The sequence below is a fragment of the Panthera pardus genome, unplaced genomic scaffold, assembly GCF_024362965.1.
Source record: "Panthera pardus isolate Hobbes unplaced genomic scaffold, ASM2436296v1 HiC_scaffold_12, whole genome shotgun sequence".
Lineage (NCBI taxonomy): Eukaryota > Metazoa > Chordata > Mammalia > Carnivora > Felidae > Panthera > Panthera pardus.
The window spans coordinates 67,954,034-67,968,414 of NW_026526677.1; the positions used below are offsets into that span (position 1 = coordinate 67,954,034).

Here is a 14,381-nt window from a genome sequence, read left to right on the forward strand (position 1 = left end):
CATGCAATCTCTGTCGGGCGGGGGGGTGGGGGGGGTTGGGGCGCGGAAAAAGCATCATTCATATAATATTGAGTACAAATGTGTTATATACATGGAATATACACATGGAATATACATGTTGTATAGTCATTAGGTCTTGTTTGCCACATGTGATTAATTGGATAATGTTTGCATGTTTAGATCAAAGAAAATAGCTAACATTTTGAAGTGGATGCAGCTTTCTACTTTGTGTATACCTGGCTCTCCATTGATTTTCCTCAGATTTAAAGATGATAGAAGGTAATCCACTCCTTTGTCTCAAGGGAAACATTCTTTTTACTTTTAAAATTAACAAGGCATCAGCTTGAAGCACTTTTTTACAGACATAGAACTCAACTGGGTCTGTGATTTCACATAAAGTGTTTGGCAAGATATAAAGCCACAGCCTGAAAATTGCTTTACTTGATATTCCTTAAGGTTAATGATACCAATCCAGGAACATAGTGATTCTTAGTAAAATCTACCATTGGAAATTTGATATCAGAAAATTACTTTTACAAATTACTTGCACTAAGCCTGTACCTTAACCATTTATAGGCATTACTTTATTTTGTTTGTTTCCAACAGTATGAAAGTAAAACCCTAGTGGTTTTATTTTCCTTGAATCTAAGCCTGTTGCAGACAAATATAATGCATATCTCTGCCGTCTAGCATGGTACCTGCACTTAAAAGGTACAAAATAAATATTTCAGGAATGAAAGAATGATCACAGATTCAGTTATGCCATTTTTTTTCTTGACAAGAGATTGCTTTAAAACCTATGATATGCATCCTTTGTCCACTTGAGTACCACATGCACATATACTATTGTTCATATATATGTATACATTTACATACATATTTAAGAGCAAATATATGTAACATATATTTATATATTTAAGAAAGAAATATATTGATGTGTATATGAGAAGATATTTACAAATATAAACATTTATATTTATTATATTTATATTTATCAAGTGGCTATTATCAGAAGTACTGTGGCAAGTACTTTATACATATTATCTCTGATGGTCACTAGACCCTTCAAAAAGGAAATATAATCCCTGATTTATAGATGAAGAAACTGAATCTCCCTGAGATTATATAATTTGCCCTATGTGATACAGGACATAGGTTATTCCAATCCAAAGTACAATGTGCTTTCCATCTCATCCTACCTCATTCCTGAGGCAGTTTCTGTTTCCCTGGGTCCAACCTGAGAGTGAGACACAGATTTGAAAGGCCTTCTCCAGGAGAAGAAGTTGGACTCTGTACAACTAATTACAAACAACTTGCAGTTCCTCCCCCGCAAAAAGACAGGCACATCTCTGGGCTCCTACACCATGGTCTTTATAGTTTATAAGGGCCTTGGGAGCAACCCAGAAGGAATTGCCTCCACATTAGAAATATCAGCTCCAAGGGAAATAACTGAAGAAATCCACCCACATGGACTTCCATCCCGTCTGTCTGTTCCCCATATACCCAGGACAGCAGGCTCACAAATGACATCTGCATAGCTTGTTAGCTTAGTAAAATAAATAGACTGCGGGCAGATCATGGCAAAATGCCTGCCCTCATTTCCAAACTCTCCAGAGGCAAATAGGAAATTAGGATCAACTAGAAAAGGACTGACTTTTCTAGAGTGTTTCCATGATGAAAAAAATATCATGGATAGTACCGGATCCCTAAAATGATTTATGAAAGGCAGGAGTCTATGTATTCTGTGTATGTTAAGTATGTAGAAAAACATAAAATTTAAATATTTTAAAATTTTAAAATTTTAAAATTAAATAAGAATCTTGAGTGAATCAAAACTTGCCACAGAAATGCTCATCGTTCACCTACTTTCCCACAATAGTTTGCATGTCAATTTTGCTTATGTAAGTGAATTGAAACATAATTGATAACCATGTAACCACTCCCCTTGTTATTATCATCAAATTGAAACAACCTTTGAAATTTAGACAATTACAAGTGGTAAACTAAAAATGATGAAAACATTCAATAAATATTGTTCCCCTAAAAGTTTATATAAATGTTGCTGAACATCAAGTACATTCCTTATAAGGCTTAATTTTTCCTATTACTGTACAATGCTATGAGTTAAATGGAGTCCAGAAATCCAAGTAGTTGTGCACAGGCCACACATCTAGAAAGTTATATGACCTGAAATACAATTTTGTTTTCAAGTTGACATAAATAACCTCTGTAGTATCGCTAACTGCCCTTCCCACATTACCCCTTTTTACATCCCATCGCACTGACCTCATTCTTCCTCATTCTCATTCTTCCTCAAGGCCTTGAATTTGTTGTTCCCTCTGCCTAAAACGCTCTTCCCCTGGGTTTTTACACAGCTGTCTCCTCATCATTCAGATCTCTGCTCAGATGTTAGCACTTTATAAATCTTCCCCAACTGACCTCCTTAATTAAATTACATTCCCTCCCATAATTCTCTATCACATAATCCTATTTATTTCCTTCATAGCAACTATCACAATCTGAAATTATCTTCTTTATTCATATCTTGCCATATCCTCTATTTGAAATTTATTTCTGGGAGCAAGAAGTTTACCTGTTTTGTCCGTGGCTATATCACCAGTGTTTAGAACAGTGCCCAGCTGTGTAACAGATGCTAGAGACTTCTTTGAATGAATGAATGAATGAATGAATGAATGAATGAATGAATATGATGTATCACAGGGAAGATCTTTTAATATTGCTTAGTTTCTAAAAATGTGATTTACACTAACCATAGTATTTACAAATACATAAAGTAAAGAATAATTTTCAGATTCGGCATTAACTTTTTATTTAGCAGGCTGTGATTAGACACATTCATATACATATTCTCATTAAGTATTTACAACCAGTGAATTAAGTATAATTTTACAGGTGATGAAACTGAGGCTCAGAAAAATTAACTTGCTCAAATTTATATAGTTACTCAGTTGGTAAACCAGTGCATGGAGGGCACTCCACTGACTGAGAAGATGAAGGAGGACATGAAGCTTGATCATCTAACTCCAAGTTCCATCCCACTGTTGTGAGAATGCTGATCTGCTGTACTTTAGAAATTATTAACTCATCTATCCAGCTGGTAAATACCATAAATTTCAAATGTTTGGTTCTAAGGGCAGGATATCTGAATATTCCCTAAACTATCAAAGAATATACTTTGCTGTTTTCAAACATATGTAAAAAAAAAAAAAAAAAAAAAAAAAAAAAAACTAAGTTCCTAAACAAAGAAACATCAAATGGCCAAACTATCATTTCTGTAGTTATTTGTGTTGCTTTAGAGGCAGCTAGTAAATCAGTATACTGATAATTGGATTGACTAGTTAAAATCACTTTATGAAAATGTCAGAGTTAGTAACACAATAACCTGATCTCCTGAAACGCTAGTATAGAAGTCCAGCGATTAATCTTTCATAGACAGAACACTGACCCTGAGGCACTACAAGGTGCTCAAAGATAAAGCACAATATCTTCATCAACCAGACAATGAGGAGTAATCACATTCTACATTTTACATTAGTAAAGCAAATTAGTCAGTTAGCTACAGTATCTCATTAAAAAGAAAAAATTATTCCTTATTAATTCCAGATACTTAGAAGTTTACCACTTTACTTTCACTGACATTAGAAAAGAGAAAATATACTCAGTGCTACAATAATTTGAATATCCTGAGTTTAATTTTTAAAAAATAACAGCATAATGTTTAAACTTGCCCAGATCAAATAAATACCTTGGGAAGTGGTAAATATCCTATAACCAGAGGCTTTCCAGATGATAGATTCTCCCTTAGCAGGGCAGCAGTAGAGGTTATTTAAGACTGAGGAGAGTCATTGCTCCAAATTACTAATAAAATTACTTTTAATCCTTTGATTCTGTGTTTGTTTTTTCAGACTGAGGGGCAACCAGCAGGTAGGTGGGACTTGCTGTGCAGAGCTTGATGTTGGTATGCGGTGGGAGTGGGGGAATGGATGATTCTGTGGGTTTTTTTTGAATTTAGGTCTCCAGGAAGATTAACTCAGAACTATTTTAAAATAAGGACCATGGAGAGCATCTAAGGTACACATATAAAAGCATGGAAATCCCCAGTCGGCTCTCATTAAAACAAACAAACATAAAAGCTTTCTTTGCCATGACTGAGTAGCATTAAAGAAAAGAAGTTTCCTTATAAATATTGGCAAGGACAGTAAATAGTGAAATAGAGCTCAGCTGCAAAATTATTCTTAATCAGAATGTGCAGGTGTTAACAGAGTACATTAACGGATAACATTTTAATCTGAAAAAAAATTAAAGTCCAAGTTGGGATTCTCTAAAAGAAATAATTTTCCCATTCTATCAAAGTGTTATAAGTTTGTTTGTTAAAAATTTTATTTAAAATATAAATTATCTAATTACTTTAGATTAGGAAACTGAGGTATAGACTGGCCAAGTGATTTGCCCAAGAATGCCCAAATCATCAGAGTACAAAGAAAACGACCCAAGTTCTCTGTTTTCTAATTATGACCTACTCTTACACCACTTTTCCTTTCCAGTCTGATATGTTCCCTATAGTCAAATTTTTCTCCAACTGGTACTTCTTTGTTCTTGTTAAAAAGACGTAATTTTATGCCCTATCCATTATGGTATTTGCATAGTACCCACTGAATACCTTTACCAAACAGTTCTAATTCAAAAGATTGGCTAGAATCTGTTTTCTGCTTCAGAAATTAGATTTAGGGGTACCTGGGTGGTTCAGTCAGTTAAGCATCCAAATTGGGTTCAGGTCATGATCTCCCAGTATGTAGGTTCAAGCCCTGCATGGGGTTCTGCGCTGACAGTGTAGAGCCTGCCTCAGATCCTCTGTCTCCCTCTCTTTCTGCTCTTCCCCTGCTCATGCTGTCTCCCTCTCTCTTTCAAAAATAATCATTTGTTTAAAAAAATCTGTAAGAAATTAGGTTTAAATATCAAACAACAAAAATATTATCTAAAACTTAAAATATTTTTGAGACGTTTGGTTCTGCAATCATGTCTCCAAACATAAGCAGTAACCAGAGCATTTAGCTGTCAGTCCTGTTTATTTCATTTGATTCTTATTGTAGTCCTATAAGATAGGCATTACCTACATTTTACAATAAAAATAGAGGCTATTTAATCTACTCAAGGTTGCATGACTAATTAGTGGTAGAGCCAAAATATAAACTGTGGTATCTGACTTTTCACTCTATACTCTTTACACTCTATCACACTGTCCTACTTTTTTTTAATGTTTATTTATTTTGAGACAGAGAGAGATAGTGAGTGGGGGAGGGGCAGAGAGAGGGAGACAGAAAATTCCAAGCAGGCTCCACACTGTCAGTGCAGTGCCTGACATGGGACTCGAACACATGAACTGTGAGATCCTGACACCAGCCAAAACCAGAAGTCAGACACTTAACCAACTGAGCCACACAGGTACCCCACACTGTCCTACTTTTGACATCGCACTTGTTTCTCAACCAATGTGTACAAATCCTCTTAGAATATTTCTTCTTAGCTGTTCCACTATTATCTCAAATTTAAGACAACATTATTGAATTCACTCTGTTTATCTGTGAATCAACCTAAATGTTCCCATTTTCATTCTCATACCACCTATCTCTCAAATCTACTTAGTCACCATGTCGTGTCAAAATTCCCTCATCATCCTGTGATCTGATTAAAAGTCCTCATTGTTTCTCACTAGGATTCTGGAAGACCAAATCTCCAAATATTACCCTTTGTTTATTAGATTTATTTAAACACAGAGCATAGCCCTAAAAGACACTTCCACTTATTTAAGATTGTTCAATGGAAATAATAAAATGAACCACATCAAATTTAAAATATTTCTTCATCAGTAAAGGTCTAGAATTCCCAATGATATCTTTATTTTCATTTCCTAATTTTAATTTTCTCACAGATTTCACAAAATTTCATCAGTTCTTATAAACATACCTATAACAAATTTTGCAAATTGTATTGCCCTTTGTAACTTCAGAGTTCTCCACATCCTATGACAAGTGGCAACACCATGATTCATATAAGGCCTTAAAACAGAGGTAAAGTCTGCAATTGATAAAACCACTTTGGAAAGAAGAGAAATCAGTTGTCTAAGCCTCAGTGATGGCAAAAGCATGCTCAAATATATGGAAATTCAGCTAAATGTATAACAAAAGCAGGGAAAGTTTCCTTCCATGGCACAGAGAGAGAATGCAATTGAAAGCTATTTCTGATTCTGATTTTTATGGATCAATACTTTTAGGGAAGATATCTCCCACTGGGCAAAATAGCTTCCAGAAGCCTGGAATTAAGCTATGGCCAAAATTTGCCAACTAAGAGTAGAGAGGAATACAGACTTTAACATGTTCCTGAATGATGTTAGAAAATCAGCATGCAGAGTTTTTTTAGAAGATCACCAATAATGAGAAATGCAAACAAGAAACATAAACAATACGCATGGTGCAATTTATTTTATCTTAATTGCCTTATAAATACTTGAATTACTTTCAGGGTCTTCCCTAAATTGTCTAGTTTAAAGTATGTGACAGGAAGATGGCTAGTGACTGATCAGAGGAAAGTCCAGAGGTTTACTACTCATGGCAGTGGTTCTCAACTTGTAGCAAACCTAAGACTCAGCTGAAGGGCTCATTAAAACACTGGGTCTGGGTCCCACTCCCAGCATTTCTGGTTTACTTGATCTGATTTGCTTGATCTGAAATAGAGCCCAAGAACTAACTTTTCTAACAAGTCTTTAGAGGATAAAAATGCTGGTGGTTGCGGGGGTTGGGGATTCACTTCAAGAATCACTGGCCTATAAGCTGGATTGTTGAAAGTTTCTCAAACTAATGTGGCCTAATGAAGATGTTCCTGTTTATTGTTCTAGATACATATCTATTACATAAGTGTAAATTTGCACGGGGTTCATTGGCTATTGCTGGCTAACATACTTTAATTGTATTATTAGTGGACTCTATTTATACAACATAATTTATTGTCTTCTCTTGACTGTCACAGAATGACTTGACTTTAGATCTGGAAGAATCCTTAGGAATAATCTGATCTAACATCCTAATTATGAAGATGAAGACACCAAAGTCCAGTGTAATAGTTAATAGATATAAACAGGTGATTTCCAAGTTGTGGTTTACTGTCAACAGCCTTTGAAGAATTGTCTGTGTACAATAGTTACAATATTGTTGTACACTATGTACAACATATTACATTCATACAATAATAATGACTATTCTTTTGTTTGTGATATAATCAGTTTTTAAGATAATTAAGAAATTCTCACTGATGCGTATTTTGATTCAATCAGAACTTATTTTGAACATCAACAACTAGAAATTATCAAGGCAGGAGCTCTTCTTGGCCAAATGGTTTCCAGGCAAAAAACTGTTATAGACATAGTGATGTAATATAGGTATGAATCCAAGGAAACCCTGAGAACTATTTGTAATGGAGTCTACCATCTTAATAAAATAAATGTAAGTCTTGCAATTTATTTCATAGAATAAAAATCTACTATTTTCCAGGCACTACTAACCATTTTCATATTTAGGTCTCATTAAAATCTCATAACTACTCTGTAAGATTAAAACGCTAAAGCTTTTAGAGATTAAATAGTGTAGGCTAGCAATATATTTTCCCATGATAAAAACACAAAACTTTTTCTAGTATATTTGCCAGCACTTATTTCATTTAGCTGCTTGACAAGTTGGCACATTTGTATCCTACTAAGTCCTGATGACTTCATTTTCAGTAAGCAAAAATACAAATATCCTCTTGAACAGCCAGGAAGTCTAAAAATTTGTTTTCTAAGTATTCATGAGTCTAGTATGGACATTCACCTTCCCTCTCTCCTTTCGGAGAAAAATGCTGCCACTGCCAAATTAGATGACTTCCTTTCCTGGAAATGCATTTAGCATATTATAACAGTTTCAAATAGTTTAAATAACACATTCCATGTTAAACATGGAAAAAACATTTTTCAGGAGAGCACACAATGGTCTTTCATAGAAGGATTCCATAAACTGCTCACTAGTTAAATTTGGCTCTAAATTCCATAGTTTCCCTGTAAAAGGGAAGGACAATTACCATACAACCTTTCTTATTTTAACTAAATTCCTCACAGTTAACTGATGAGGGATAGAAGCAGAAGAATGTGCACCTTTAGTCCAGAAGGCTGACCTATAGCCTGCAAAGCTTTTTTAAGGATCAAATAGGTGCTAGCTGCTACTTTTTTAAAGGGTCTCATAATTGCCTGTACATCTCACCAATAGCTAATATTGGTCTGAATTACAAGCACCAGAGAAATCTGGAGAAAATAGTTTTATAAGCAGAAATTTGAAGATGTTTACAATCTAATAGTCTCTGCATGTCTCCTCCCCCTTGAACACTAAGCATATAACCACCAGCTTCATATAGCAAAAGTGCAGCTCTTTCTACCCACAGGCCCTGTCTCCATGCTACTTAAATAAACTTATTAAGTTACACCATAAAATGTCTCAAGAATCCTTTCTCTACCATTCACTCCTAACCCCACATCATAATGATGAAAATTCATAACTGGATCTGACTCAGAACTTTGCCAAAATCTCAAAATCAAGTCAAAATTAAGAGGCTCAACTAATTGGCAATTAACAGAAGACAGCCCAGGTTATAAATGGTCATCAACAGAAAAACGATCCTTTACTGATATTTACCATTCAGTAGACATATTGTCCCATATTTGAAAGAAATTTGAGGCCTATAGAGCCATAATGAAGATTGCCTGTGCTTGCTAATAGAAGATTCACCAAAAAGACAAGAAGGCACATCATTCAAGACATATTTCAAGAAGCATCAATAAAGCAAATATTTATAAAATAATCTCCCAAAAGAATTTTATGAGGTTTAAATACTTAATGCATGTTCATAAAAATAATCATGATTTATTTTCTCATTTTCATAATTAAATTTGATGTTTTTATCAATGAAATGGAGAATACAACATTGGCGTATTTCACTAGGCTACAATAAATAAGGATCAACTTGTGGCAATTGATCAGAAATAGATTAAATCTGAGGTTGCTGATTAATAAAATATTTTTACTTGGAAATATACATACTTTGAATTCAGGTTCTTGATTTCATGAAATAAAGCACTATGACCTGTTTAGCATTACCTTATAGATAATTGATTTTGATTCCCTGTCTTGAGGGGCGCCTGGGTGGCGCAGTCGGTTAAGCGTCCGACTTCAGCCAGGTCACGATCTCGCGGTCCGTGAGTTCGAGCCCCGCGTCGGGCTCTGGGCTGATGGCTCGAGCCTGGAGCCTGTTTCCGATTCTGTGTCTCCCTCTCTCTCTGCCCCTCCCCCGTTCATGCTCTGTCTCTCTCTGTCCCAAAAATAAATTAAAAACGTTGATTCCCTGTCTTGAATAAATACACAAGATGACAATCACAAAAAAATTATGATTGAAGTAGAGTTCAGATTGCTTCAGGGAAGCTATTACAAAAAACAAAACAAAAACAAAACAAAACAAACAAACAAAAAAAAACCAATGAAACCTAAAAGCCACTGTCAAAGAGTCATATGAGGGTTTTTCTCCTGTCCTGAACCAGACAGGAGAGAGGAGAAGTGGAGTAGATTACAAAATGGTTGTGTGATTGCTAGTTTAGAATTTACACTAAAACAAACACAAACAAAATTCTCAAAATGAAAGCACACAACTGCTCAAAATGATGCATAGTCCAATGTCAACCCGGTAGCAGGTGAACCCAATATTCTGAGCAGGCCAAAAGCAGAAATTAGGTTATACTTCACAGAGAACAAGACGTATCTTGCCCATTAAACAGAGAAACAAAGAAAACACTCTAACACTTACTCTTGTCTTTTTGTCAGCTTCATTTTCAAAACACTGATTGCCTTTATTTTGTTCAGTACATGAAGGATTTTCCTTTGGTTCACTGAAATCTGTAAGCTAAAAAAAAAAAGTTAAAAAAATCACTATGTCTTATTTGTTCTCTGCAATGTGAACTACATGTTTTTCAAACTTTTAACATGCACATTAAAATACCTACAAAGCATAAGAGACTGTTAAAAACTGAGAACAAACTGAGGGTTGATGGGGGGTGGGAGGGAGGGGAGGGTGGGTGATGGGTATTGAGGAGGGCACCTTTTGGGATGAGCACTGGGTGTTGTATGGAAACCAATTTGACAATAAACTTCATATATTGAAAAAATAAATAAATAAAAAATAAAATAAAAAAAATAAAATAAAAAATAAAATAAAATAAAATACCTACGACCTGAATAAGTATTATTCAGTATTACTTATGTCAGTTTTAGAATAAATCCAACCCATTAGTTTAGAATACTATCTAACCCATTTTTATATTGCTCCCAAAGAGAAAAAATAAAATGGGACAGTTATTCAAAGGCAAGTTTTTATAAATTTCAAAGCTTTTCAACAGGGAGTGTTGAACTTGTATCATTCAAGTGTAAATTGATGATCTGGTAAAAGCTGAACATGGTTAATAGGAAGATGAAGAGAGAAGGGTTAATTTCATCTTATATAAGTTCCCATCCTTGCAAGAATGTCTACTCTGTGGTACTAGTTGAAGACCTCAGAACAAGCAGAGGCACTGACTACTTTCATTCTGGACTATCCTTTCAAAGATCTTTGTATAACTACAACTTTGGATGATAAATATGTTTACTTTCAGAGCAAAGGTAAGTTTGCTTATTGACCACTGAAAAAGATTTCCATTCCCTGGGTGCTTGGGTAGCTTAGTTGGTTAACATTCCAACTTCAGCTCAGGTCATGATCTCAAGGTTCGTGAGTTCAAGCCCTGCATCCAGCTCTGTGCTGGCAACATGGAGACTGCTTAGGATTCTCTCTCTCTCAAAATAAGTAAATAAACATATCTATATCTATATCGACATAGATATAGATATAGATATAGATATAGATATAGATATAGATATAGATATAGATATAGATATTTCCGTTACCTACACTGAGGATTATTCCCCACTGCATGGGAATATATCACTTGGCCATCCTTGCATTGCCCTGTAGGTACTGGGGCTTGAGAAACTGCTGTCTGGTTACTACTATAGTGGTACATAATAAAGTCCTTTGTTTCTGTCCTAGGAGTCTTCTGACATTCTGGCATTCATGAAACTTTGTCATTGTTCTTAGATTTAAAATAGGATACAATCTTAGCCCCTTCACGGTTCTTGACAATTGTGATGACAAGGACATAATGCTGACAGACATGGTTTTCTGGAAGAGAAAGGATCAGGGATTTGCAGACTGATAAAAGGGATTTCTGGGATGTCTTTGGGAATTGGTAGCCAACATGGTGATGAAATTTATGTTCAACTGCATAATAATGATCCTCCACTTTAATGCCTATTAATGAGGAAGAATTTACAAAGTGGTTCCAGGCTGAGTACTGGGAAATAAACTCAAAGACAGTTCCCAAATGGTGCCCTGCTGACTATACCCTGAGTGGTGGGACCTCCTCACCCATCTGCCAATTACCCGCAACTCCCAAGATTCATGGGATGAGCAGAGTTCCCACCTGCATTCAGACAATAGTTACAGAGTAGTGTACCTCTCCTGATTATAAAAGGAGAGAAGCATGCAACTATTATGAGTGGAAACCAAGATCTCTCTGATTCTAGTCTATTGTAGATGCTCCTCTTCTCTATTCCCATAGTTTGCATCTATCATTGTGATTAACTTATTGCATTATAAATCACATGTTTATATATCTGTCTGTCTGATTAGAGTTCCTTGGAAGACAGGCATTATATGTTATTATTTATTCATTCCCAGAGTTCAATAAATATTTGTTTAATGAATAAAAAATTAAAAGATTAAATTAGATAAATTAATGAATGCTTAACTGAAGGAACAAACAGGGAACAGGGCTCCAATCTGGCTAAGAAGAATCTTAAGCTCAACTACATGAGGATACCCAGGTAGCTTCTACATCAGATATAGAGTCATTTACTTTGTGCTCAGTCTGGAATGGCGGATGTGCTGCCATGTTCAGTATGATGATGGATGCAGGCAGCAATTGTGTCAATGCAAGCTCAGTCAGCAGCTTGATTCCTATTGGTCTTATCAGGTTCTTACTGTGGACATCTGCATAAGTGATGCAGATATGTGCAGTTTGTGCTCCTGTGGAAGCATACATTTAATATGCCAGTCTTTAGATTGTCCATACTGATGGTTTTGCTGCTGCTATCAGTTAGACCAAAAACATTATCAGTTCATTTCACTGGGCTGCAAACCACCTACACACCCCTGAAAATCACAAGTAAATGTGCTTTCTTACTGCTGTAGAACTGCTCTCACTCACCATGATTCATGGCCCCTCCTTTCCCTTTTACACTGACCTTAAATGCTTTAAGGAAAAAGTTTATTAATAATGGAGTTAAAGTTTCCCTGTTCCTAAGAGGAAATGAAGGTGACACACACCCATCCAAATATGCTAGAGAACTTCTGGGAGGGCAAGCACTCAAATTCTTATAGATCTTCTGTGTACAGTCACCCAAACCACAATCTGCTAGGTACTGTGAGTTGGCAGAAGAAGGGGCACCGGGATTCAGGTGATTATGTTTGGGCAGGGTTTACCAAGGAGAAAGAAAGCCAAATGACCTTGTGTAAAGGGTCCTTTGGGCCAACTCAATGTACTATTTTCATCGTTTCCACTGCTGAATGTATAATTGGTCTTAACGCTTCTTTGTAAATTCTCAGAAATTCCAGAAACGGTTCTCCTGATCAAGAAGAGCTATATGTACAGAAATACTAATAGAACATAAATCTCTCTCCAATTCTTTTCTCTATTTTCTCCTGGTAGTCCAGCAGAAAAAGTGGAGAATCTTAGGGGAAGAAAGGAAATCATCACCTTAAGGACTTAACAACAGCAGGGATAATAACCCAAGATGCAATATCTTGAACAACAGCCAAGCATGGCTAGTAAAAAAGGCTAACAAGATCTGGAGGCTCACAGTGGATTATTGATTCTGCTGTTGCTCCTACTGTCTCAACTATTCCAAACATTTAACTATAACTAAATCCTTTGCATTGACTGATGGCACCTGGTGTGTTCCCTTTCCAACATCTTTTTCCTATCCCACTGGTACTCAAGGTCCAAGACCAATTTTTATTCATATGGCAAGCCTCATGATATATTTACTATACCTAAATTGCTCTTCTGTTTGCCATTAAGATTTATGATGTCCTATTTGGCAAGTCACAAGCCTCAGCTAGCAGGAGTAGATAATAAACTCTGACAAAACTGAGGGCCTATCTAAGCAAATTACTTTCAGCAGTCGAGGAGATACTCCTTTTTAGCCTCAACCATCAAAAAAGAAAGCCCAGCACCTTATTAGACTCAGAATATGGGAGACGGTATCGTCTTACTTGGACATTTTAGTTGGTCTATATTATCAGCTAGGGCACAAATCAGCATCCTTAAAGTGAAGTCCAAACCAACTGGCTATGTTGGAAGCTCTCAGCAAACTATGGCAGTCTCTCTGTCTGGACAGCCCCACAACATTACTGACTCCTCTGAGCTACAAGTCTTTGTGAGTGAGAGAGACTGATTAGAACCTCTGGTAAAGAGAAGCAACCTCCAATTAAAATCCGCTGAGACAAAGCTACTGGCTCAATGGTGTCCTCCATTCATTAAAGTTTCACTAAATGCCTGGGCCTGCTTCACTAATGGTTTCACTAAACTGAAGCCAGCAGTGTCCAGTGGGATGCTAATACTTTTTGTTCTTAGTTCTAGCTATGCAGAACTGAGAATGGAAGGAGTTCTTCCACTAAGGTGGCAGAACTCAAGGTCATTCTTGAAGCTCTGGCCAATGTGCTTCCTGATCAACCCTATTATATTTTTACTGACTCTTGGAGTATTGTCAATGGCCTAAATGGTTTATCTGCCCTGTTAGAACACTATAGACTGACAAATTAAACACACTCCTCCCTGGGGTCATGAACTATACAAATCAGGACTGCCAATTGCAGATGCCCACAGTAAGCCCTGATGAAATCAACTGGAATCAAGCTGCTGATTGAGCCTGCATGGTAGCTTTGCTGCCTGGATCCATCATCAGAAAAAACATGGCAGCACATCCACTACTTCAGCTGAACACACTGTAAGGGACTTTATGTTTTTGATAAAGTTCTGGTAGCAAAGGCTACCAGAATACCCTCAAGTAGCTGAGCTTGTCATTCATCTTAGCCAGATAAGAGCACTTGTTCCCTGTTTGTTTTTTCCTCCATGTAGGAGATAGTCATCTAATTTAATCCTTTATTTTTCATCTATTAAGCAAAATACATTAATATTG

General features: G+C 36.1%; 1 protein-coding gene across 11 annotated transcripts in view; it reads right to left on the minus strand.

Moving 5' to 3' along the window:
* DLG2 (discs large MAGUK scaffold protein 2) overlaps window positions 1–14,381 on the minus strand; it is a 2,072,859-nt gene that overhangs the window by 1,583,441 nt on the left and 475,037 nt on the right. For all 11 annotated transcript variants that reach the window (XM_019450186.2, XM_019450181.2, XM_019450179.2 and 8 more), the window contains exon 4: window positions 9,898–9,993. In XM_019450186.2, coding sequence (XP_019305731.2) covers window positions 9,898–9,993 — 96 coding nt within the window. The remainder of the gene's footprint in view (window positions 1–9,897; window positions 9,994–14,381) is intronic.